Source organism: Antedon bifida, chromosome 10, assembly GCF_963402885.1.
Source record: "Antedon bifida chromosome 10, ecAntBifi1.1, whole genome shotgun sequence".
Taxonomy (NCBI): Eukaryota; Metazoa; Echinodermata; class Crinoidea; order Comatulida; family Antedonidae; genus Antedon; species Antedon bifida.
In genome coordinates this window covers 5,349,118-5,376,625 of record NC_136235.1, presented here as the reverse complement: position 1 = coordinate 5,376,625, position 27,508 = coordinate 5,349,118, and the positions used below count along the sequence as shown (strand labels likewise).

General features: G+C 33.9%; 1 protein-coding gene across 1 annotated transcript; it reads left to right on the top strand.

Annotated features, from left to right (window-relative positions):
• The first annotated feature begins 99 nt into the window (after window positions 1–99).
• On the top strand, window positions 100–25,550 carry LOC144854213 (G-protein coupled receptor 54-like). The gene is made up of 3 exons (XM_078712132.1): window positions 100–1,011; window positions 23,672–23,807; window positions 24,275–25,550. Exons 1-3 carry the CDS (start codon window positions 649–651, stop codon window positions 24,991–24,993), a joined length of 1,218 nt encoding a protein of 405 aa, XP_078568258.1. The 5' UTR covers window positions 100–648; the 3' UTR covers window positions 24,994–25,550.
• Window positions 25,551–27,508: the final 1,958 nt, after the last annotated feature.

Below are 27,508 nucleotides of genomic sequence, written 5' to 3'. Positions count from 1 at the left end.
TGGACCAATCAGCGTTGGCAATTGTCAACTCATGCGTGCAACCAGCTGAGTGAGTGGAGAAGAGAAAGGAATTTCACAAATCTAGCGTTAGTAACTATCATGCAGGTCATTATTGCAAACTGCTGTAAATAATGGAAATGAAATGAAAAATTATGTGCCGAGAAGCAGAAATATTTTTGGATTACGAGCGTTCTCATTTAGTAAACTAATTGATTAGCACCGCCACAGGACTTCAAGAAATCATCTATATTAGCGAACTTGCAAACAATCTAGCAATGCAGATATGTTAAAATACCAGTTAAGTGCCGAGAAGTGCATTGGCGCCGTCATTCCTTGTGATATTAAAAAGTGCAGCATACCACCAGCCTGGCTAGCCCTATGTCCCAAGACTCCGATCTAAATTGGTATTTAAACCCATAAGCGGTGTAGACTGGATCCCAGGTGAACTATACTAAATGGTATCGGAGAGCACACCTGTAAAGCAGGCTACTGTTAGATCACCTGGTTGTCTCTTCTTATGCAACGTTACAGAATGACATTTAGCTGTCGCGCTTGCAAGTTGAACAAAAACTACCAGACTGAGTAACGAGGTAAATTATTAACTAACATTGCAATTTACATTTTATCAAAAAACGACCAAAATAAATAATGGATACTAGCGAGTATGATATGTATCTTAAGATGATGGCGATGGAAGATGAACTTGACGGAAATGGGACATACAACGCAACTTTGTATCAAGACGACTGGAACACTGTCGCTGCCACCATCATAATACCAAGCATTTTCGCCCTTATTTCGGTCGTAGGAATAATAGGCAATGCCAGTGTTGTACTTGTTATAGTACGGAATAGAAACATGCGAACGGTTACTAACTGTTACATAATGAACAATGCCGTTACCGATATACTCTTCTTGTTAATCTGTGTGCCAGTTACTGCAACACAATTCGCACATCCTACCTGGATATTCGGTGATTTTGTTTGTAAATTTGTTGTTTATATTCAATATGTAAGTACACAGTTCTTTATATGGTTTTTAGCTATACATACAGTATTACAAATTTCAATATGCCTATGTCTAACATATCAGACAGCTCCTCCATAAAAAAAATACATCAATATTGAATAGAGTCAATTTTATCAGACTTTGCTAATAATAACCACATTATCAGTAATCATGATGGAGAAATTATGATAACAACCAAATTATATACCAGTATATTGATAGTTTGGTGTTATCCATATATAAATATTGAATATCCAGCAATTATAAACCGATTTGACAGTATTGGATGATACTCATTTTACTTAGGCCTACAAAGTTAATTGATAATAAGAAAAACTTCTCGTGACCCAACGAAGTGTCCCCTTAATACAGGTGTCATCTGAATTAGAGTTCATTTGGCCTTTTATTAAAACATATACACCATCGCCTCCCATTCGTTTCACGGCAGTTGTCCTCAATGAAAATGTATAACCAGGGGGTACGTCCCTAAATAAATAGAGGTGTCTTTTGAATAGTGTCCCCAGTGAATAATGGTGTCCCCTGAATACGGTGTCCTCTCCATAATTAGTGTGTCTTTGTTTTATTTGTCCAAAGCCCAATTGAACTATCACTAGTCTATTTGTAACAAATGGGTTTGTTTCTCATCATAAATATTAATTTATATTTCGTTATACATGGTTTTGACACACGAGTGTTCTAATTGCATTAGTCGCCTATCACAACAGGACGATTATGTACATTGTTTAATAATATACGTTGATTTATAATAATTTAATTAATATATTCTAAATTGGATTATTATTTTTAATTTATTAAAGTGTTTTTTATGGTAATTCGACAGTAAGACCAGGGAGATGAAAAAATTACCTCCCTGGTAAGAAATTACTGTAGTTAGGCCTATGTTAAATGATGTGGTGTGATGAGTATACTCCCTAAATAAAATGTGAAACTAATTTATACATTTCGTTATGAACTGAGGCTATGTAAGTCTAGATGTAAGATAACTGACGCCGAGAGGGGTATGCGTGTCATGTTCCCACAAGACTGAGGTTCACGGGCAATTTTCAAACAAAATGCTAATATTACAGAACACATCAATCAGTGATAGAATGTTTACAGTGTATTAGGAATGTTCGTATGTGCTAAGCATAGATGATCAAGTACGGTTAAAATAACAACGACCCCTCTTCTGATCCCTTATTTATATGAGCATTATTCCATAACGAAGAACTATTTATACGACTGTATTTATTTTGCATAAAATGCGGGCATTCTGGATGGAATACGAATATCTAGCTTTCTCAATTGTGTTAATAATTATGTTGTTGTTGTTTACACTTTAAATACGTATACATTTATAGAAAATATTGACAAACATTACCGCGTACATCAATTTTGCGTTTAACCGTTTTGAATGTAACCTGTAGTAGGCTATACCGAAACATTTCGAGGCGGACGATGTTTCCTGGTTGAACGCATTATATAGGCCTACTTTGTATAGTAAAAAATTGATCATGAAGGCTATGCATTCTCATGCATGATTGGCAATTGCCTTAAGATTTCGCCAATTAGTCTAATTAATACCTGTCACTGACATAACCTACATTCATAATTCATAATAATTGGCTGAGAGTAACCTGTCATGGTTTTGTGATCAACGGATGTCTCAATGGTCAGTTTATTACCGTAGCTATTTTGATAATACGGCCATTTTTATTATACAATTTCTAGTCATCAAAACAGTTACTATTTTGAGACCGAAATTGATTATTCGTTATAATAATTAAACTGTAGTTATTAGGGCATCACAGCATAGTACAATGTACTGAAAGAAACATCCGGGTTTGCCATAAATTACATAATAATAATATTATACAGTAAATTCACATGGCAGATATTTTCACCTAACAACATGTCAGTGAGTGTGCGCCTTTTTGACAGTTATTCTCTCGAGCATCTTGAGAGCAGGTCCTGGGGTTTTATCCTTGACCTTTCGCCAACTTCCTTTGGATGTTGATAATTTAGCTTAATAAATTGTCAATTTTTAAAACTGTAATAGTAATTAGATGCTGATGCCGTGATATATTAATTATATATCAAATTTATATATTATTTATAAAATAGATAACTTAGATAAAAAGCTTTCGAAAGCGGATTAACAAGTTTTGAATACATCTCAAGCAGGGGATCATTCACTTAGCCAGGAAACCTGTCCCTTCTGAAGTTTTATTTGTGCTCGACGGGCAGGTATCTTGTTTAATTAAGTAAACGATTCATTACAATTATGTCAGATATAATTATAACACGCCTGGTGTCTCGCAAATCACCCAAGTACGTGTACATATGTTTTAACGCAGATAAAATCTAAATGGTTGTTCTGCAGTTGGTCAAAAATTTCAATCAAAACTTGTTTCAGACCGATGACAGGAGAAATGCTAAATATCCGTATATCACCCATCCATTAAAATTAGGTCTAAGTACCTGCGTTCTACATGGATTCTTAACATGAAATGGATTCGTTCCCGCCAACAAATGATGGTCAGCACTGTATGTTTTAACACTACAGTACATAGAACATGACATTAAGAAGATACGATAGTACCTCAGTATCCAACAAAGTTTTTTTTTTTTTCTTACCATATTTAATGAGGGTGATCCATCCAGCAATTGCTGATCATATTAGATGCTCTACATAAACAAAGTCTTATTACAAGTCTTCGGGAGTGGGGTTGTAATTTTGTCCTTAGAAAAAATCCTGACATGTGACGGGACTTAAACCCAGGACCCTTGGAGTAGTAGCCAAGCATCAGAACCACCAAGCCACAACTCCACTCAAAGTTAGGAATAGCTTTACCATAATATTATTGCATCTCTTTAGTTTCTTACCAAAGTGGTACCTTAAGGAGTGTCCCTTGAATTAGGGGTGTCCCAAAAGAGAGGGGAGTCTCTGTACGTGGCCATTGTTATTATTAACGGGGAACTTTAGTCTTTAATTAGGATTTTTAGTCTTTAATATGGATTTTACTGTATTATAAGCTTATATAATGAAGAACAAAAAACAATTTAAAGTTCCTTGCCTAGTTGACACCAATTACTAAACGTTTTACAGTTCAGTGCATCATCAAAAGCCATGGAGGTAATTAAATACGTATTTGCTTGAAGTATATTTAACTTTGAAACATGAGATTGTCCAATCTGGTTAATTTTTAGTAACAGACAGGGAAATATAGCCTATCATACGGTCAACAGAATGCTATTTGTATAATATAATATGTGTTGAGGTTTAATTGTACGAAACATTATAATATACAGCAGATAAGCTATATATATTATCAGAGAAAATACAACTGTAAATTAATTTTTAAATTAATTTTAAATTAAATTAAAAGACCAACAAGTCAAATAATTAAGTGTTTCTTTCTCTGGATAGAGTATTATACTATACTACATAAGTCAACATTATTTAATTAATTCAATTTTAGTAGGCCCATATGAATTGTGTTTTGCAACCATATAATTTGATGAAGTTTATTGCAAGCATTTATCAAGTGTGACTTACAGCAGCTGTGCTGAAAGTATATCTATAAAACTAGTCATGTACCAAAATTACGTAATATCATCGCCAAAAGTTCTCTGACCCCGTCTCTGACCCAGTACAGTCTACTCATCCAATTCTGAATCACCTCACCATCATCTTTTTATTACCATCTTCCTTATAACATCCTCTTCTTAAATTATCGTTATCAAACTATATATTATTTCCTTTTTTGTAAATTTCAATTTACATTTTGTTACGCTGTCCATTTTCAGTAGGTTGAGTCTACTCTGAGATCCGTTATTTCCTTTATAATGTAAGATGATTACACATTCGTTTGTGAGTAGCGTTATTAATTAAAGTTCATGCGGCCAGAATCTGTCAAGTTTCAGCTGTTCTCAGACGACTCGAATTCAAAACAGGCCGTCATTGAAATTTATTAATAATCTTTTAGAAGATGCTAAATGTATTTTGACACAATATAAATCGGTTCGGTTGTGCTGTTTGAATAATCGTTTTAAATAAATGCTAGTGTTACCCGTCGTTGGGTCGTTAGTTGACTAGGATGTAGTATTGATCATCATTCGATCGGTCAATTATACAGACATTGCAACCATAAACATGTGATAATCCATAGGCCTACACATAAAACCCGTTCCACTGATTCATCCGTACAATAAAAAGTAGTTTTTTATTTCTGAAAATGAAAACCCTGTGCTAAAATCACTTCTTGTTGTACTGTACCGTCATATTACTCATAAATTGTATTTATGACAGATATATATATATATTTTTTTGGTTAGTACAATTAGTATACAGTAGTATGAAAAGATCAAGTTTAATACTGTATTGACTTTAGTATGGATATAGCATAAACAAAACAAGAAATCCATGCAATTAAGCATAATCATGCCTACACAAACACAATCTACACTTCTGTATCTCGTGATATCTATTTCTTAATAAATCAATCCTTGTATTTTTTAATATGTCCATTTCCAATGGTTGATTGTTGGCAATAATTTATGTGGCATATATCTTTGATACACATGTGCAATTTGAAATTATATCATACACTATAGCAATGTAATCTGGTTAATATATACCTCCTTACTTTGTTGTTGTAAAATCCGACGGGTTGATAAAAAGATGGATGCATTGAATCTGAAAAGTTATTTCTGTGAGATAGAAATATCAGTTGTTAAAATCCTCTTTTGTTTTTGATGGTGGCACTGTGACATGCTTGCTTATTGATCCCATAGTCTTTGGTTTAAATTATGTTACCTCAGTATTTTCCTGACGCCTGATATGACTTTGAGCATTGATGAACTGATGATAATAATGCTCATTATCCGTGCGTGAATTCCTCATGCCAGCAGCATTTTAAGCCTACAGTTTAGTCATGGGGGTGATACAATGTATTCAAGTCCGAACAACACTAAGAAATAGATTTAGGAAACAGTGAGGAAGAGTGAAGTCTTCTCTGTTTCAATCCATGTGGTTTGAAAAGTGTTGAAACACACATACATTTTAAAGAACATTGTATTTAAATTTAGGGCTGTTGGATACTTAGGAAAAACATTTGAGTAATATGCCTTAATATAACGTAATGCGTATACATAAATCTCTTTAAGACATGATTGTTCACACTTTCGATTGCAGGTGGTTTGTTTGTTATTCAATTCAACTATGTTTTTTTGTTGCAAACGTATACTATTCTGTTTCCATATTTCGTACTGTGATCTGTCATCATGTCTCTTTGATTTGGCTGAACCAACAGTATTTAACACATAATACTTTCATTAATTATGACATTAAGACTTACACGACGTGGTGATTGTACACGACTACATTTTTGTTATACGATTGATGTTCTTATACATTCCAGGTATCCTCAATGTGGTATTTTCATGCCTAAAACATGCCGTAGGACACGTCTTAAAAATGCACCACGCGTCACGTGGTATTCACATAAAAGACATTTCTTAAGAACCAGAGGGAAAATTGTAAATTACTTTGCTTTCAGTGTTTTGACTGATTTCGATGTTTTTATGATGTAGATGCATTCGGTAACGATTCTAAATGATTTAACTATAGGTATAACAGCCTAATGTATTTCATTTATTATAAGGTATGATGCTATTCCAATAATAATTACAATGTTATGAATGTTTTTGGTTATAAAAAATGTAGATAAATCATATCCCACTGGTGCATATCCAGATAATTTCGTGACTTTATTTGTGAATGAACGCAATCGAATGCGTTACAAAGTTGTTATGCAACGTTTTAAAGTTAAATTTTAACTTAGGCCTATGGAGGTCAAGATCAAATCAAGGTTGTTTTTCCCTGAGACCGTACATTGTACAGTAGCGTACATTGTACGGTCTCATACAAAAATATGAGCACAATTTAATAATATTTTAAAATTATGTACAAAAATGAAATATATGTGTATATATAAAAAAGTTTTAAGTAATAGTTGAAGTTTTGGGTGGGTTACCGCATGAATTTCTCAATTGCTATCATTTTTCCACCGGTCTTTTTGGAAGGATTTGTTCAATTATTCGATATAACAAAACATGTAACTTATGATAAGAATATAGGCCTAACAGTTGTTTGAAAACATAATCACATCGATTGAAATCGAAAGTCTTTTTCTTTGTGTTGCATTAACGCCGAATAACAGAAACCAATGTCCCAATTGCGAGGTTACCAAATAAGAGATGAGTGATTTTGGTAATGGTATAATATAAAATGGAAGTGTGACGTAACATTCATGGAGACATTTGGTTGTTTAAATTGTTCATATAGACCATTGGTTATTTAATATGTAGGTTTATAACCTCTTTCAAAAATCAGTCTTAATTTTCGGGGTTTTTTCTACAAAACCCACGATAGATACAGCTGCTTAGCAACAAGGAATAGACCAAGGAATAAGTATTATTTATGATTAATTGATTTTGATCTTTGTATCCAAAAAGGGATGTGCTTATGAGGTGCTTTAGGTTGCTATAGTACAATAGTCGCAATTATGATTATATAGGCCTATATGAGTACTGTACCATTCTTATTATTAAGTATTAAGATATTACACAGTAAGTGGGACTTTGGTTGGGCGATGTTTGAACTCTCCTTATCTTGATGGCTAAATAAATCAACGACACGAGTCAATAATTGTGCTAAATTACTCACTGACTTGTTAATTAAACTTTAGATAATTGAGTTGAAAGGTTTAAACTACCCCAATAAATAATAATAATAACTTTATTGAACATACGCCTTTAAATCGGCGGCACACGTTCTTCTGGACGTACAATGTTTGTATGCTGTGTGTCGTATTGCAAATTCTAATATCAAAGGCAAGAATGTGTCTCTAATTTACACATGCTCGTTACTTAAACTGGAATGTGAGATTTTGTTGGACGTATTAACCGTGAAATTGGCATATTTTAATATTTCGTGTCAAAATAGCTGATTAAGTGTTTGCATATGGTATATACCTATTTTAGCGGTGTGAAAAAGATATGGTAGATGTTTGAATGCAATACTGATATTACACGAACAAATTAAATCAGAGCTTTTATAACATCTTAGCCTCGGGAAAAAATGTATTGCTTTTTATAATTGGTATGTATTCACAAAAACAATTTTCTTTCTGGAAAAGTAATAAATATGTTAATTATGCAAGATATTCATAACATTCATAAGATTTGATTAGATCAATCAGACTGCTAGCGTACATACACGCAATGCATTTTGTGATGGCTCTACCTGTTAACTGACATAGGTCACTTTTCCAAATTATAACCATATGCAGAATGATATAACGTTCAAATGCATGCATTAAAAACGGATATTTAATTGACAAGTATTTAAAATATTTGGCGAATATGTTTAAGTTCTTTAAGTGTACTTAGTTTAGCTTGGTATTTGAAGGGAAAATATACAAACCCAACTGAACACAAGGGATATGTTCACATTAACAGCGTGGGGCAAAGCTTCCACGCAAGTAATTTGACCAATCACGATGCGATAAAACACAACACGAACCGTTGCCTTGATTTCCTCCATTGCGTTGCGCGTGTACCCTATATAGTTGCTTAAAAAGGAACCAAGCTTAAGCTCTGTCTACACTATCAAACTAGTTTGATATAAAAAAGGTGTGATGTTCCCAAATATGGTAGTGATATGCCGAAACATGTTATTGATATGACATCATCGTGTCCATATGTGGGCACATCACATAAAGTTTGATAGTGTAGACATAGCTTTAGTCTGGCGTAGTACGCCTTGCGTGTGATGTAGGCAACCTTGGCGTTATGCACGACACCTGTTAGACACCAATTCATTCATCGTAAACCTCGGTTTGATAATTTTCTAATTAAACTAATAAGTACAACATTTCATTTTCTATAACATTCTACTTCATCCTAATTCACCATAACCTCGGCTTTAATCATTCTATGATCAATCTTTGTTTTTTTACCCCGAAGTTAAATCGATTGTAAAGATCCGCATGTATTGTGGAACAGAAATGAATGAAGAGAGTTTAAAACGGATTCCATGAGGTAACGATATCCTCATAATAATCAAGTTGAGTCGACGGTAATTAAGCAATTTCAAAAGAATCTTATGAACTGATACGCCACTAATCTAACAATAAATTAGAAATCGTGCACAGTTGACACTCCATACAAGACAATAATCCGCTTAAATTATCAGTGGCGTGGACCCTATTGTAGTGGATAGAAGGAACTGTAACTGCTTAAACATATAATTTCCTCATCATATTGATCATTAGACGTATGTGTACTCTATTGGCGTCACTAAGTCGACAAGTCTGATTGTGCTCATTTCGTTCTTTTGATTTTTATTTCTTGATGAACTTGACAAAAATTTCCGTCAAATAATATGACAATATATTATACTACAAATAATGTTGATGGGTTGAATGGTCAGACTATTTTCATGAATTGGCAAAGATTTGCTAACGAAGCGTTGCGTTTCATTGCACGTTTCATTTTTGCGATAATTCTGTTCAACCAACTCGACTCCGCCTCGTTGATTATAGAACAGTCAATCGTTCAACTCATGACAAAATTTTCTTATTCAACTCATAAACATTAATTTGCACAACATTTTCGATTTAGTATGGATAAAGCTGTATAAGCTGCGCGCAACTCATTTGTTTTTGTGCTACGATTTACGATGGTTCAGGGCAGTGAAACGTTGTCGTTAGTTTCCTCTAGGCCGTTGCACTATTAACTCCTTTTACCAATATTTAACCGTACAAATTCCATTATCTATGTTGTTTTAAGCATGTACTTCTAAGCTGTAAATTGTAAACCCATTAGGAATTTCACTGCAATTTCAAAATGGGAAAGATAAAAACGGATGGCATGGCCAGTGTTAGGATTAACATGGTATATGTAATAGCAAGCTGTGGAACATGTAGTCGTTGTAATATCTAAACGCTTGTAGCGCTGTGACCTATTTATATGTGATATAATATTTAAGTCATGTACATGCCGCAGCTGGCAAGTTATAGTCAAACGAGTAATACGTATTCTGTGTAAGTATCAAACAACAAACACAGTATTGTTCATTAACTGTGTTTATTGACTTGTGTGTAACATGGTATACACATGGGGAGTGATGTGAAGTAGCCAATAGATCCACATGCTACTTGATATCACAGCAAAAAGTAGGCCTCTAAATGAGAATAAGAATACGCCACCAACGTTTATACTTCATAAGATTAATACTGTACGCTTCGCCGTACAGCCGCCGATAAACGTACTCACTAATCAAACAATCTTCATAATTTATAATAACACACACTAGGGAGGCTTCCCTGATACACACCATTCGCCAAAACTATTTACCATAGGAGAAGGATTTGACCATTATTCAATGCCTATTTTGGCCATTTTTCGAAAAAAAAATCCCTCGTAGGCCTACTTTGACAGCCAGACTACCTGTCTGCATAGGCCTACATTTCATAGACTCTCTTCTCCCAGACGTTCTTTAGGGTTTGAGCATGCCCAGTCCAAGTTTCAATTCCAATGGGAATCTAAATAGCGGCACACTATTGTTAAAATTAATTTGGAAATTGTCTACCACCAGACCAGTGCTGTTTCCCACACAAAACTGTAATAACTAGGCCTAATCTGTGAGTAAGTACGATTCTTTAACTCCCTGGCCTGGGCTACCGTTATAATAACAATAATATTATTACAGGGAAACATGCATGTGAAAGCATCACTGGTATTTACAAATGATGTTATATTTGTTATACTTTACTTTAGGTATGTGACCGAAATTAACTTTCAGACTTGCGCTTGTTTTCTTAAAATTATTAAACGTGAATTTGTGAATAACATCTGACTTCTTTTTGAGTTACTAATATTAGGACTATGTTTACCAAATAGGCTTATGTATTTACGAAACAGCTCCCATGAAATGTCTGTTCATTTTAGTATATAATAATTTATTGTTGTTTCACATCCAAACCAATTTGGCATCTATCATCTACGGACGATCTAGGAGTTTATTATAAAAACCTCCACGGCTTAAAACAAGTAAGCAGGCCTTTTTTACATTTATATATGTGTGTGTAAATTTGAACCTAATTGTGACATTTTTAATTGGAATAATAAAATATTACATCAATATGGGATTTATACTTGCCGTTTCATAATGTTTAAACCTCGTAAAAACGAACGTTGATTGAATATATATCATCCAGTTTGTTAAAACACAAGTTAGTGAAACATAAGTGATAACATAATGTTTGTGCATTCTTCCATATTCCCAGTTAATGACTTCGTTTGATTTTTGTAAACCCAAAAACTGTCGTAAAAAGTCGTTGCATCACAGTAACACTGTCGATACTAGTTGTTAATCAATCAATAACATAATTTGTTGATTTCGTCATCATATCTTGGGATATCATGAGTTACAGTGTTGATGTACAAGGAAATCTACTTTGTTACGAGTCACATGGGTAATGTAAATTACAACTATCGATAACTATATTGCTGTACTACTTTCCAGTAATCATATCGAGAGTTGCTATTCAAACGGAAGTGTACAATGACATGATGTTCTCGAATAGTGTGTATGGGTTAGAGCCTCAGTTGGCACGATTTTTATTTCCAGCTAACGACTTGGAGTTTTATGTAATTGAGATACACGCGTATACGACACGTAACGATTATCTATTTTAAAGCAAAAGATGATCCGAACACTTTGTTGTTTGTGTTGTGTCCAGTGGGAACCTAGGTTTAGCGATATACTGACTATTTCACCTCTAGGGTGGCGATGAGCACCTTTCCCCCACAGCCTAACGACTGTAACCAGCTCCAACCACTTCTATTTAATTAAATTGTTTTACTGGCTTTGATTTCAATTTAAATGAATGAATTTCATACAATCACGTTTAGTTTATTCTTTTAGTACCCATGCATGGTGTAGTTATTGTAATTACCACCTGTCGATATCAACGTAGCTGACCAACGGGAAAACTAACACGGGTTGAAAAGTAACTTCGGTTATATTTGGATGATGTTAAAGATATTATCTTGCAAAAAGAAGCTAAAACTGCAAATTGTTATTTGACCTTTTGGATTTGATTTGAACTCATCGGAACCAACGACTATTTTAATTTAAAAAAGAAGTAGGATTAAGACACCCCGGTTATTGGCAATTGTATGTTAACATGACGCGTCGCGACGGCCAACTCCTATGCTGAGGGTACAGGCCCTCAGGACACCCTTTCAAAGGGTACTTTTTTTATCTCAAATGTGTCCCCTTAATAGCCGTTCAAGTCCAATGGATCATGACTTAAACATCTATATCTATTCCCAGTGCTGTATCTCCACATACTATCTATTTCCGAGGTATCATAGGAATATCTTGTTATACAGCATCTCATTTATATCACATGTGGTGCCTGTGTAATGTAAGGGTTAGGTTTACTACTAGATACAGTACATGTGAAACACATTTGATGTAGTATTACCAAATATTCCTATGATACCTTGGAAATAGATACAGTACTGAGAATCGGCTGACTTGATAACCCTTGGTAAATTAAATAAATACACTAAAAAATAAAAATGTCGTTACATGGTGCAACTGGATTGCCTCTCGCTATCTATGTAGACCTATGCATTTGATGGCTTAGAGTGGGTGTTATGACATTTTTAAAACGTCACACCTTAGGTGTGTACGTGTTCCAGAAATGTATTTAAATACGTCACCGTCATTTTGGATTTACAGCAAATTGCAGCTACCGGTTCGTATCCCAAAGGAAACAAACCCATTTGATAGCAGATAATCTTTTGATTGTATTGTTTAATTTAGAATATTATTTTACGGTATCGGTGTATATTCATAAAAACGTTTATATATGCATTGTATAAACATGGAGCTAATTTTATAGCTCCATAGTATCAGTATTTTTTTTTTCAACAATATTTTACGAGTGTGGTCCATACAGCTGAAGCTTATCATTAGGGACCCTAAAAAATACAACATGACATAAACATGTAACAATAAAATATACATGTGACTGGTGTTTATTCTAGATAGTAAACCAATGTACATATTGCCATTAATGCTCTTAATTTTGTTGTATCAACCTGAAAATAACTGAAATAGTATTTACTAAAACAATTAATTATGTTGTATCAGGACAAGTACTCAAAGAATACGCAATGAAGTACTAATACGTGTCCACATAATATACAATATCTACAAAAAAAAGTTTCTTTATAAGGAGTGTGTTGACAAGAATATTGTTGTAAAAGTTACACAGTAACGGTAATATTTGCATAGCAGTGATGATTGTACACTCCCAGCGTGTACCCATTTACATTACAGGTAATTTTAGTAGAAATAATCTTGGATAAATCACTGTGTATCAATAATAAAACTGTACCAACTGCTGACTTCCAACTGGGAAAGAATTATAGGGTATTATATGATTATGCATACTATTTTATTTCTATGTAGGTACAGCGCAGTATCCATGAAAACACGCGGGCAAAGATAAACAGAAAAGGTTGTATAGTTCAGCTCCTAAGCTAAGCGATCTTTACCTTTTGATGTAATTGTAAGAAGTAAAGAAAATTTAAAAAATTATTTTGAGCGGACCACCTACTCGTCGTGAACGTGATGTTGTATTATTATCTAGTTTATTTTTTAAGAAGGTCAAAACAGTGTCACAAACACCAACTCTATTATAATAGCACTAACCCGCGACATTAAAAAAAATTGTATCCTTCAAACCTGCATGGAAAAATCGGGCCGTTTGAGAAGGGACACCTTTTTGATTCACCTTTGGATAAACAACATTTTTTTAAACCAATTTTAGGTGTCACAGAAGTCGTCAATTGAATAGAAACTGCTATTAATACTAAAATAAAGGCCAATGCAAGCCAACATGTTGTTATAGGAGTACACCATGAATTTGTTTTCATGTAATATATTAATATGATTACGTTGGTTAAGTGCAATACAATACGGACATAGTTGGTATTATTCACTGAATAGGTCAGGTAACGGTCTCACCAGGGTCATATATTATTATAGAAACATTATACTTTAACAGTTCCCTGCCATCAGTGATTTATTGAGCTTAATGCTGGTTTACGATAGGGAATCGATATTATCCTATGGGAAAGGAACATTATCCTCCTGTCGATCAAAACCCAGAATGTTATTTGCATAAATTAACATTTTTATATTTTAGTGCATTTAGCCTAACTGATGATGGGACAGTCGCGCGTTTATTTCTGTGGGTTTATTTTAAGTTAGGCCTATATATTAATTAGTGTTTACTACGGAGAAGTATTCAAGATGAAACGCATAAAGAAAATTTTTTTGAAATTGAAAGCTGGATAACATATTTGGCAAATTTTTTTGTATTACAATATTCAACAATAAATGTTACTTTACACACAGGTGTGGTCAAAATCTGCCTTGTGTATATTCATTCTGAAATTGAGGGGGTACGTTATCAATTTGATACACGTTGCGCATGCATAAGTGTGAAATACTATTATAGTTAAACAGGTAAATACAGGTAAATTATAGTTACAAAGATGATTATTCCAGTGGTGGCGCTTGTCCCGACGTAGGGTCCCAAGCATACCCATCAAATCATACTTTGTAGGAAATTTACATAATTAGGCTATACGGTATACTGTACGTTAATATTAGATTGAAAATTATTTATACCTAAAGCAGGGAGTTGTTAATTTAACTCCCCCTGCTTAACATTGTAAATCCCCGCTGACCAAGGAACAAACCAAGCCTTAACAAAAATAAATTAGGTTGATTTTCTCACTCTTCTCACCAACGGAAAGTAATGTGGATGCAATGTAAAACAACTCGGAAAATCTATTAGCACTGCAGGTGCTGTTAAGTATTTGACATTTCTGTCTCTTAAGTAAAGTCTTAAATCTTACAAGAAAATTACAGCAACGTCTTGGGAATTCGTAGCATTTTTCTTGGGAGTCATGTTCTCATTTGTATACAATATACACGGATGAACTGGGTTCAAAACATCTTTCTTCAAGTCGTAGGAAAGGTAACCCCAAAACTTGAGATAAGGGAGATCCAACAACGACTCGAACCCGGAATCCTCTTGATTATGATCGTATTAATCCATTGGGGATTTGATGTCCAAATTCAAATCAACTGTAGTTGTTTAGTTGTACCAGTCACCATCCAATCGGATATCGAAAGTACTGTACCAGTGGTCTAAAGAATGTCTGTATATCAAGCATTCGATTCCGGGTTCGAATCTCGTTTATAAATCAATTATTGTACTTAATTTCCAGTATATAATTTGGCGGGTTGGAGTTCACCATGTCTATCAAATATTATATTAGTGAAACTCATCGGGCAAACACCATGTCTAGATCCAATTATAATATGAATGCCCACATGTCTCTTCCGCCCTTCCTCAAAACATGCAACTGTTATTTTTCTTCTCCCCACCCCACTTTTTTTTAAAGTTATACCCAAACAGTATAGGCCTATTAGCCAACGTAATTACGCGTTACGCAAGTAATAATTGTTCTAATCTGAAGCGACAGTGCGTATCCGTCACTTCTGATTGGTCAACGTGTATTGCATGCACCTCCCATAGATTTTGACAATAAAGTAGAGATCTTGTAGTCTAGATCTTACCAAAGAATATTATATTCTTTGATCTTACATAGTGGGAACCAAACGTTTTAAAAGAACAACAAAATGTATTAGTTTCAACGCACTTGTGTTGTTTGCAGACAAATTCTACATGTAAATGTCAGTGTATAAATTTGCCCGAAGATATATTCTAATTAGATTATCATTTTGAAAGACACTAAACACCATTGCACTTCCCATTGGGGATACCGATAATCTATAATGCTGCTGTACACTGGCAATATCTTCGCGCTGGTGCAGCTTAAAATGTGCTTGAAGACAAATTACTCAGAGGACTGCACGGTTGCACATTAAATTGGGTTAAGCTGGTTCCCACAGCGCAAAGAAGTGCACGCAACGCAAGTAGTTTGACCAATCACAGCAGTTCGGATAAGCTTGAAAGACAAATTGCTCATCATATTACTTGCACGATTTACGGTTGCTTATTTATTTGGGTAAAGCTTGTTTCTCTCTATGCGCAACGCAAGCACGTGCAGGTAATATAGGATATGCTTGAGCAATATTACGATGACATCGATTTGGTTACGCTTCGTTCCTACGCAGCGCAGTACGTACATACAACGATATGGGCTAATTTGACCAACCATAATCGACAGGGGCTCGGGTGATGATTGGTGGTATATCATTGTTGTTGCGTGTCAGTTAATGCAAATCCCTTATTGAAGATCACCACCTGTACACTTATAGTATCAGTATATGAATCTATTTAGTACACCGTCATTATGTCAACACATTTTAAATGCTTAGTCAATTGGGCCTTAGGCTTTGTTGTGTGCAGCATAGGAGGGCTGGGTTACGATGATGAACTAGTTCTTTTTCTTGTAAAAATTTCCTAATATAAAGCTCTGTCTACACTATCAAACTTTATGCAACAAAAAAAATGTGCGTCATATCACTACCATATTTGTTTTTGTCAAACTAATTTGATAGTAAATCAAAGTAAATTGTATACCATTTTCTTGTTGGAGTAGCTCGACTAATCAGCGACAGAATCTGCTGTCTCTTTTGCTGTAGTTCCTTTTTTTGTTGTCTGTTATTGTGTGAATTTGCTGTTACCGAAATTAATTTTTTTAATGGATAAATAAAAAACATATAAATAAGCCCCCTTTAAAAAACAGTATACACACATGACAGGTACGATATTCCAACAAAGCAGCAAATTATTGTTCAATGATAAAGATACAACTTGTATGTAAAATATACTTTTGTTTGTTGAATGTTCATGCCTCAAGCGTGTACCTTTACCCTGCACCTTTCGATCATTGCTGGAACTTCTGAAAGTTAGTGAGTTGTTATGTGACGTCATCTGTCACTCATCGAACATTAGACAGTACGTGAGTTTTACACAGATATATCCATCATGTTTGGAATTAAAGTATTAACGAAGGCTCATTCTTTCGGTTGTATAATGCCAATCATTATATTGTTTGTTATGACAGATAAACAATTCAGATTAGTTTTTAAAAAAAAAAATCCTGTCCGCTGTGATTACGTTTGATTATATTCATATCGCTGTAAAATAACATTAGTATTTTGTAGTTAATAAATCAACGTCATTTTCTCTGGATTAATACATCAACAGGCATTATGTCTGAAAAATTAATGTACATTCTCGTATAATTTTGATGAGCATAGGCCTAATTTGGACACGACTATTTGTATCCACAGGTTCAAATGTGAAAGCACATCGTTTACTCAAATATAGATTTTGATTTAGAACAATGAAATATTTTCCATAGATTAGGTAACAATAATACATTATTTATTTTAAGTTTATCTGTCTTAATTATGTATATGATTATGTAAAAAGTATATAATAAAATGTAATCATGCAAAATAAATAAATAAGCCACTCCCTTCTTTGAAAGTATCACAATAACATAAATTAACTTTTTTTATGGGCAGTGTTGTGTGCAATTAATATTTATATGACCTCGATAAGTGTATGTCCGTCTTGGCGTGCCATAGCCCTGCAGTGTGAAGCAGGTGTGCCTACGACATTATCGTTAATGATTCTGTTTTCCTTTTATTAAACGTACAACTGTAATATTTAATATTCTGACTTGATAAATTTCAAATTGGAAATTAAATTGTCATCATAGAACTCGTTAAAACTTGATTCGTCAACAATGATATGTTAAAGGCGCCGAATAAATATAATTATTCAATAGGAGGCATATTCATTAATTCATTTCCTTTAAATCGGAGAAAAAAAATCAGCGTACACGACGAGACCTAGATACGACGTGCACCATCGATTAATTCTTGTCGTACATTGCAATTACCTTACGTTAGGTTTCCATGATTTTGTCGTATATTATTTAGGTTTATTATCATTATACTGTTATATTAATAATTTTACTAATAACCCGGTCACACATAACGCAATTATGCAGAGTCAGGTGTGTGTGATGATATATTACTACAAAATACCTTGCAATATTAACCCGTAATTTCCTAATAAATTAATAAAAAGTTCGGTCATAACATATTATTGTATTGAATTTGTAGGTTAACATCATAGTTTAAGTTGTATAAGGCCTTCCCAACTGTCGAACCTATAACACGATTCTCATTGGAATTGTAACACGCGAGTTAATTAGAATTCAAAGAATTCTCCTTAAGAATTCGTCGAACATTTAACCAATCAAATGGTCGGGATCTGCAATTATTGATATTTATAGTATTATGAAAGGAATTGAATTAAAACGTGTTTTACACATATCCATTGGGTCGAGCAATACGCCACTGACTATAGAGTAAAATCAGAGGCGATATCAAGGCCTATTAGTGACGTGGTTAGGGTTAATCTCAAATGTGATAATAATAAAGCCTATGGCAGAATAATGCACAGAATTTGACTTAATAACGTGTGCAAATATCAACAACTCACTATTTATTAATACATACATTAATACATACAAACATGTTTGTTTTTTAAATGCGGGGGAAGTTAATCTACTAATGGTTTAAAACATTCATGCAGTAAAATAACATAATATTGGTAAAACCTTACATGATTCCAAAACAACAAGCACTTAGTTTATGATTAATGTTACACCCGGTTCTCTAAATATGACATTGTCTGCCTAATACAATAGGCAATACATGTGACGCCTGTTAAAGTTAGACTTATGGTCTATGATACAGGCGTCCTATGACAAATTTTATATATAAAAATGAACATACCGAGAATGGTTTAATTTATGTAAGCCTACAATCTATGTTATACTCTCGTTTTATGAATCAAATGTTGTTTTGTACAACATATTGTGATCAGTTCAAATGTTATTCAACATAATATACTGTAGGCCTATACATTTGTTGAACTGTTTACCGACGATCACGTTAGGTAAATGAATAGCATAATATGCCATTTAGAAAAAAGCAAGATGTAATCAAACAATTCCCAGTGCCATACGCCTGTCGATTTCTATAATCTTTACATTGCCTTTATAATTTATAACCAAGCCATAATTCAGTTGTTTACAACTGGCCAGTACTGACGTACGGGTTTACGTAAGTTTTAGATAAGGGATCTGTGTAAATATAACAAATATATTATTGTATTACATCAGTGATCATCAGTAGACCTATCTCTTCTATGATATGACGATATCTAAGCCTTTTGTTTTCAAGCAAATTAACCTAGGGCTTTTGCCTCGAATGTTTTATTCGCTATATCATTGGATTGGCTTCATTTTTCAATAAGAAAGCCTCGGGACATTAACTATATTTAATCATAGCAAAAAAATATTCAAAACTGTATTCAGAAATTGTATTATCCAAAATGATTAAATGCAGACTTGTTTTCTACATTAGCAGTTGTAACAAGACTCAATAGCAAAAAATAAAGGGTATATTTTGTTATAGTTTTTATTTCAACCGCAATCCTCCCAGTTTAGCCCAGTGGGTTTAAGTTTGGTTCCCAATGGTTGGACACGCACGGACGTATAGCACAGAAAGTGATTTGACCAATCATGATGATCTATTTGTCTTTAATCCCACCACCAACCAATCATCAGTGAAAGATGAAAAGATAAAATGTGTTGTGTGCAATTCCAATGTGTTTTAAAAAGTGGGTTATAAACATCGTGATATGTTGCCAAGATTGAATAAAACATTAGTTATTTTTAAGAATAAATGCCTTATACCATCACAAACTATTTAGAATAGCATGACCTTTTCTGTAACTGTTATTCACGTCAATGTCGATGGTGTCGAACCGCTGTTGGCGTAGACATAAAAATCAATACATTAACAATGGAGAATGTGGCACATTAGCTAAATACACATACATCATAAAATGCTTATACAAAACACGTCTTGATGTTAAATCAATTGATTCAATCACGTTCTGTATCCATTCTTGTTCAATGTAATGAGATATGTTGGAGAACTCCTTGCAAAAAATTGTTATTGGAATTTTTATTTTTTAAATTGTTGTCAATAAAACTGTAAGATGTAAGAGGAAATCCAACTTGCAATTGATCTGCCTGATAGGAATTATCTTGTCTAAAATGAAGCGTTATTCTATTAGTTTACGATCAACCGCCTTTATCCCAGATCAACACGGACTTTGATCAATCGAATCCGGTTTAGTTTAAAAGAAATTGTTTAATAGAACATTAAAAGTGTAATAAATTTGAATATGCGGTTTTAAAAAAGGAGACAGTAAAATACAAATCACTACTTGGACGCAACGCAACGACGTGTAGGGGCAAGGTGAATTGACCAATCAAAAGCGACAGTTCGGATGATTTATCGCGTCGTGATTGGACAATTTATTGCTTGCGGACGCTTTACGTCCTCGCGTCACCGTCCACGTGGGAACCAAGCTTAACAAATGTCTTGTGCTGTCTTTAACGGTACATTCAGTTGACGTTACATTATATGACTTGAGAACTGGATAAACATCCATTCTCTGGTACGGTATACATAATATAACAAGGCAAACAATAATGTATATACAAAAAGAGAAGACTAAAACTTGTGTATTTCGATTTTAAAAAAGCAGACAGATTTGTTTTTTTATCTTTGTGCTAATGAAAAAAAAAACGTGTAACTAATATTATTGTTCAGATATCTTATTTATTTTTATTAGACAACAATTCTAAAAATATGATTTTTTTAATCTAGTGCTTCTTTCATTATTGTGTAATTTAACATCAAGCTTGGTTCCCAATAGGAAGCAACGCAACAATGACGTAGAGCACTGCAACTAATTTGACCAATCACAACGCGATGGATTAGTTGAACTACTCTTGCTTGTGTCCAATCATTTGCGTTGCGCCTACGTCACGTCGTTGCGTCGCGTTCAAGTGAAAACAAGCTTAACGGTAAAATAATTGATTGTCTTTGCGCGTACGTCATGGTGTTGCGTCTTAAGCGTGGTTCCCACTAGCGACGCAACACAAGGACGTAACGCAACGCAATCGAATTGACCAATCACAAGCGATGGCTTATTCGCTTGTGATTGCTAACTGTCTATAACTTCGCTTGTCATTGGTTAAAACGCTTGCGTTGCGTTTACGTCCTTGCGTTACGTTCTAGTGGGAACCACGCTTTAGTGAGACCCAAGCTTTAAGCTTGGTTCCCACTAGCGACGCAACGCAACACAACCGACTCAACGTAAGAAAATTCCCTTCCAATAATTATGTTTGCCCCCGCCTGCGTGAAATCAAACCTGCGATGTTTCCAGCACTATTGCGTCGTCGATTACGCAATACAGCAATTTGCGTCGATAAGTCGCTGCGTTGCGTTCTAGTGAGACCCAAGCTTAAAGCGTGGTTCCCACTAGCGACGCAACGCAAGGACGTAACGCAACGCAAGTGAATTGACCAATCACAAGCGATGGCTTATTCGCTTGTGATTGCTAACTGTCTATAACTTCGCTTGTCATTGGTTAAAATGCTTGCGTTGCGTTTACGTCCTTGCGTTACGTTCTAGTGGGAACCAAGCTTTAATAAGAACGAGTCTGCTATTTTAATTGCTTTGAGTGTGAATCTGTGTCTGCAGAAGTAGTGAAAATCGAGTCAATTGTTGAGTTCATTAATTGTATTGTCTCAACTGGTTTAATCACCGTAATATTGCCCCACTTTTCAAAACGTTTTCAACCTTCACTTTAAGCTGTAAAAGTATAAGGATTTCCAACGTAAGATTATAGGTATTACATTTAAGCAGTGTATTATATCAATCGAGAAAAATGATTATAACTAGGAGGAATAAGCTACTTTGCTGCAACAACAATTACTTTCTTATGGTTTCTGTTTGTATAAAAAACACATTTTAGTGAAATAGATATTTGTTGGTCTATTTATAATTTCCCGCACAATACGTGTGGTTACAAAAGTACTAAACGTCTGAGGCAATATAGGTTATATTACTATTTTTCTCTAATGGAACTTACAGTTATTCTAATTACGAGCATTCATCCAATCCATCCAATTTCTGACATTTTCAAATACCAACCTTTTAAATCACAGTGTCTTACCAATTTTAATCTTAATACTTATTATTAGCTAACTTGTCAGTAGTTGTCATACCAAGAGGGCGAATGGCCCGGGAACACCGATTGAACAAATTGTAATCTATTATTGATATTACAGTTATTCACGTACAGATTTTTCTCTTTTTATATTAACTTTGCTTAAAGTCCCATTCCCTACATTTTTTAGATCTAATGTAAGGTCATAAACTACATATAATGTAAAAATAAATACTGTATGGTGCTATTGAGATAACTTTTTTTGGTCTTTAAACGGTTAAAAATGTAAAAAATAAATCGATTCTAATAATTGTAGTGGCCCCCTATAAATCCCAACGTGCATTATTGTTTTTTCACACTTCAGTTTTAAGATCTTCTATATTCTAGACGACAGCTGTTCTACTGCCATAACCTTGTTCGATGCCAGCTTTAAACATGTGGCGATATCACGGCTATACGGTTTGCGGCGCCTCCCTTAACCGCTCTATATACATAAACTGATGAAATGCTAATAATATGAATAAGGAAGTAAAAACATGTATTATGCTACAATTTAACATATCTAAAAGACAGTACTATAATTATTTCATTTAAAACTATACATATCAAGAGAATATAACGGCGTACCGGCACACGGTATGTCACACTATTATAGAGGGCGTCGCGTCGTGGTTTTTTTTCCAGTTTTCTAATAAAATGATAGTTCTTAGTTTGACGGTCACTGATTACAGATTAATTCGTTAATACATTCACATCCAAATTAATGACGTCATTCCTACATTGAGTTTCCACGATATGATGTTGATACATCTATTTTGAGTATTCCTTCATGATTCGTTCGAAGAGAATAACAGTTCAGAAGTTCACTGTTCCGAGTTTTTACTTAGGTATTGTTAATTTAAGTTTGCTCTCTCGTAGTGATTTATATATAGCCATGTAAGTCTCTGATAATACTCTAATGCCTTTATATCCGTTCATGTATATGATATATTGGCTGCAAATCGAACAATCATACACACTACTGTACGTGATTATTTTTAAATCAATAGTTCAATCATATCGCATTATACATATTTTATCAAATGAAACTGTATGTAACTTTTTATACCGTTTTCCATACTGTTCGGTATCAATTTTGTCGTGTGGTCACCAGTGGTGTGGTGAATAATACACAACTGGTTCCAGGTTCCATACCATGTGTACCAGTGTGGTTTCCAATTACCAAAACAGTACTATCCAGAAGCCTCATCATAATGATTTTAATTAAAACAACTATACTTTACTTTTAATTCTGAATATTTGCGATTAAATGTTGTTATGATGAATGCTAACAACACTAGATAAGCGATGAACGTCGGGATGACCATGAATCATGAATAACATTACAGTAATTTTGACCGTGTGCTTTTACATTACAGGTGTCTGTACAGGTGTCATGTGGTACTTTGACAGCTATGAGTATTGATAGGTGGCAGGCAATTCTCTACCCAATGGAATCGTTGGAGAAAAGAACGACAAGGAAAGCTGTTATAATCAGTTTGTCAGTTTGGTTTAGTAAGTAACCTGATAATTCATAATAATGTTACAATATTATTCAAAAGTAGCCACGTTCGTTCGTTCGTTCGTTCTTTCATATATTAATTCGTTCATTCGTTCGTTCATTCGTTCGTTCATTTATTCATTCGTTCATTCGTTCATTTATTCATTCATTCGTTCGTTCGTTCGTTCGTTTATTTACATTCACAACTGGCAGATTCCTCAGTGCAATATCATTACCCATCATTGTGATGTGCTATGATATCTAAAGCTCTGTCTACACTATCAAACTAGTGATATGCTCAAATATGATAGTGATATGACATCATCATGTCGATATATGGGTATCTAACATTTTTTGTTGTCACATAAAGCTTTATGTGTAGACAGGGCTTTAGTAAATCATTTGCTATATTGATTATAAATTTCAAATAGATAAATAATCATTTTATGTTATTAATATGTACAATTTGTTTTATTTACAGCATCCTTTGCTATTCATATTCCGGTAATATTTTTCTTTCAAGTTTTGGATGTATATGTTGGCTTGAAGGTGTGCACCCGGATTTCTCAATTTTCACAAGGCATTTCACGAGCACAAGAGATAATATCTGTTGTTTTACTTTTTGTTTTACCATTTATTATCATCACATATTGTTATGCTCAAATATTGCGACGAATTTGGTCAAAGCGTCAACATGTCAACATGAGCTCAGAGGCAGAACGTACACGGCGGTTACGAGTTACGCGAATGACATTGATTGTTGTCATTCTGTTTGGTATTTGCTGGGGTCCTATACATGTAATCAACCTAATGTTTTTGCTACAGGATCCAACCAATGAGGAAGCCATCGCTTGGTATTATTTTAAAGTGTTTTGTTTGTGTTTAGCCTATTCGAACGCCGCCATGAACCCATTTGTGTATGCGTTCAGTGGCAGAAACTATAGGTCACTTTGTTGGTCACTTATTGTAAGTGAACGGCCATCAACAAATAACAATAGCAGGCGGGAATCGTCTGTAACAGGCATAGAAAATAGCACCAGCCTACTGAAGTCTTGGCGGCAAAGTTCCTATAGACGATCATCGGTAAAACAAGAACGAACATATCGCTGCAGTCCGAGTCATCCATTTTTATCCAGACCGCAGTTGAATTCGGGCTCTATAAAAATGACTTCATTTCATGAGGATAAGGAGCCAACTTGAAGGTGTTTGCTATAAGTAATTATTTGAAGCCTAGGCCACCTACAAAGAAACTGTGTATTTGTAAACTATATTTATATCGTACCGGTAATGATTTTGTCAAAAAGCGGTCGGTAATTCGTCTGTGGTGCTGTTGGGAATGATCAAATTATTAAGAAAGTAAATAAGAACAAGTTTTAAAAGTATTTTAAACATAGATTGGCCTTTAATGTCTTTGATGGAAGACTTAAGAAACTGACCGAACGACGAGGGCGTCATGCTAATTATAAGTCGGAACATATATTAACGATACAGAAAACTCGAGTATTTCAGCTTTTGTAACGTCACCACCAATATAGGACTTTCCTGAAAATCAATAAGCATTATCTGTTGGTATACTGTATACTAGTTACGACCTTAGGTGGAAAATAAACTTGCTTACAAATAATACAAATACAAAATGCTTCACGAACATTTAAGAAAAACGTGCAATATTAAACGTAAATATGATAGTATAGGCCTAATATGCACTCAATTGTCTTGAGATATTCTATGTAATTATTTAATGATAGGCCTATATATTGAAAAAGAACATTTAAGTTTTGAACGCGAGAATTGCATCAACATTTAAATAATATATTTGAACTGACAACACGACAGACAGACCCACCGACTGACGACAGACAGACATACAGACAGAGAGACTTGCTAGACACATATTGAACAACATTGTCAGTACATTTTAGGGAATAGATAGAGAGAACGTTGTATTTCACGCTTTAATGTCAATTGTCACTATAGGCCTACTAAATTGTAATAAATATATAATGAATGTCAGTGCTGTTGTTAACATTATTTCAAATCAAATAGGCTTATCAAGAACAAAATGCGCATTTTGACACGTACGGTTTTACACGCATGACAAAACCCCAATAATTATCCTGAAAATGAAAAAAAAAAAGAAGAAAAAACAGAAAGACATCGAGATGAAGATGACGCAGAGAAACCATTTTTACTGTTTTGTTCTCCGAGTTTTTAGAGCTTTCAAAGTGCAACTCATAGAAAACAGATTATTTACAATAATTGCCATGGAATTCAGTCCGGTTTTGAACAGTTAAGCCTGGGAGAAATTTAAAGAAAGAAATGGGTGAATATTCGAACCAAACGTTCTTAACGATTTAAGGCGTCACAATTCTATGTTCGTTTTTCGTTGGTTAACAACTGCAAACCAGTATAAATAACAGTGTTAGTTGATCAATGATTTCAACTAAAAACTCCAAGGTGAGTAATGTAGCAAGAAACCGGAGGGTCCACTAAATTTGACTAAAATAAAGTTGTATTTAATCATAATGGCCAGCCTCACGTTTTTCGGAGTTTGTTTTATATTATCATAATATAGAAATACATTGTGGTAGTCCAGATGTCATGCAATGTATGCAATGAAAAGAGTATTTCACCGGTTTTTATTAGTTATAGCCCTACTTCGTACTTTGATAGTGCATTTAGATTATTGGACCATTTTTTGTTTATTGTGAATTAGGCCTACTAAAAGCCTATGTACCTATGTCAGCTTCCAGTTACAAATCACCAAGCTATAGTAGCCAATTAATACAATGTTGTTTAAACAGGTGTAGGGTATTGTGTTTTAAATTGTGTGGATAAAAAGCTATAAGAATAACCATTAATTGTATTAAGTTCAATAACTTATTGTAACATAATGTGTTAATGTATCTATGCCTGATCCTAACCAGGTGTTATATATTGAATCGAAAAATATGAATACAGTAATGTAATTACACATAGATTATTGATAAGTAACCCAACACGTTTTAATTACTGAGTGGGATGCGCTGTTAAACTTTCCCGTTTTTTTTGTATTCCATCAGCAAATTAGTAATAATTCAGATTTTAACACGTTTTATTTTCTGAGTGGGATATTTCAAAACACAATATTTTTTAATGTACTATCATATTCATATTTTTCAGATTTAGGAATTATTGTGCATCTCAATTATGATTCAACTTTATTTTGGTTAAACGCTTTTTATAGATTACGTTAAAAGGTAATTTTCTGTTCCATGCTAGAAAATTACCAGCATTTAGTAGGTACAGTATCTTTTATATGTTATGACCTCCCGTCAATGAAATATTTGTGATATTATGCATATTAAAAAAATGTAAAAAAACAATCGATACATTGCTTTAATGAAGACACGTACAAAAAAAGATGGATGTTCATGTTGTTGTAACCGAATCTATTTAAATAACTGATTCGTATATTCGTCAGGTTTGATATACCACGTGCTTTTACGATTATTAGGAATTCTGCAAAGTAGTAGTAATTAAAGTTCAAATCTTAATACATAGTGCCTTTAATGATTTCCCTGATGACATTATTAAGATAAAATAAGATAAGATAGGATAATTTGTATTGGTCCATCATAAAATATGTTGGAAATTCATTTTCCAAATGGCGTACACATACAAAAATACATATAAAAATTACAAATATAATATATAAAAAGAAAACATGTACTTA

Coding starts and splice junctions, on each gene's coding strand:
- LOC144854213 (XM_078712132.1), top strand. CDS start 649: ATGGATACTAGCGAGTATGATATGTATCTTAAGATGATGGCGATGGAA. Junction 1,012..23,671: donor TTGTTGTTTATATTCAATAT/GTAAGTACACAG, acceptor TTTACATTACAG/GTGTCTGTACAGGTGTCATG. Junction 23,808..24,274: donor CAGTTTGTCAGTTTGGTTTA/GTAAGTAACCTG, acceptor TTTTATTTACAG/CATCCTTTGCTATTCATATT.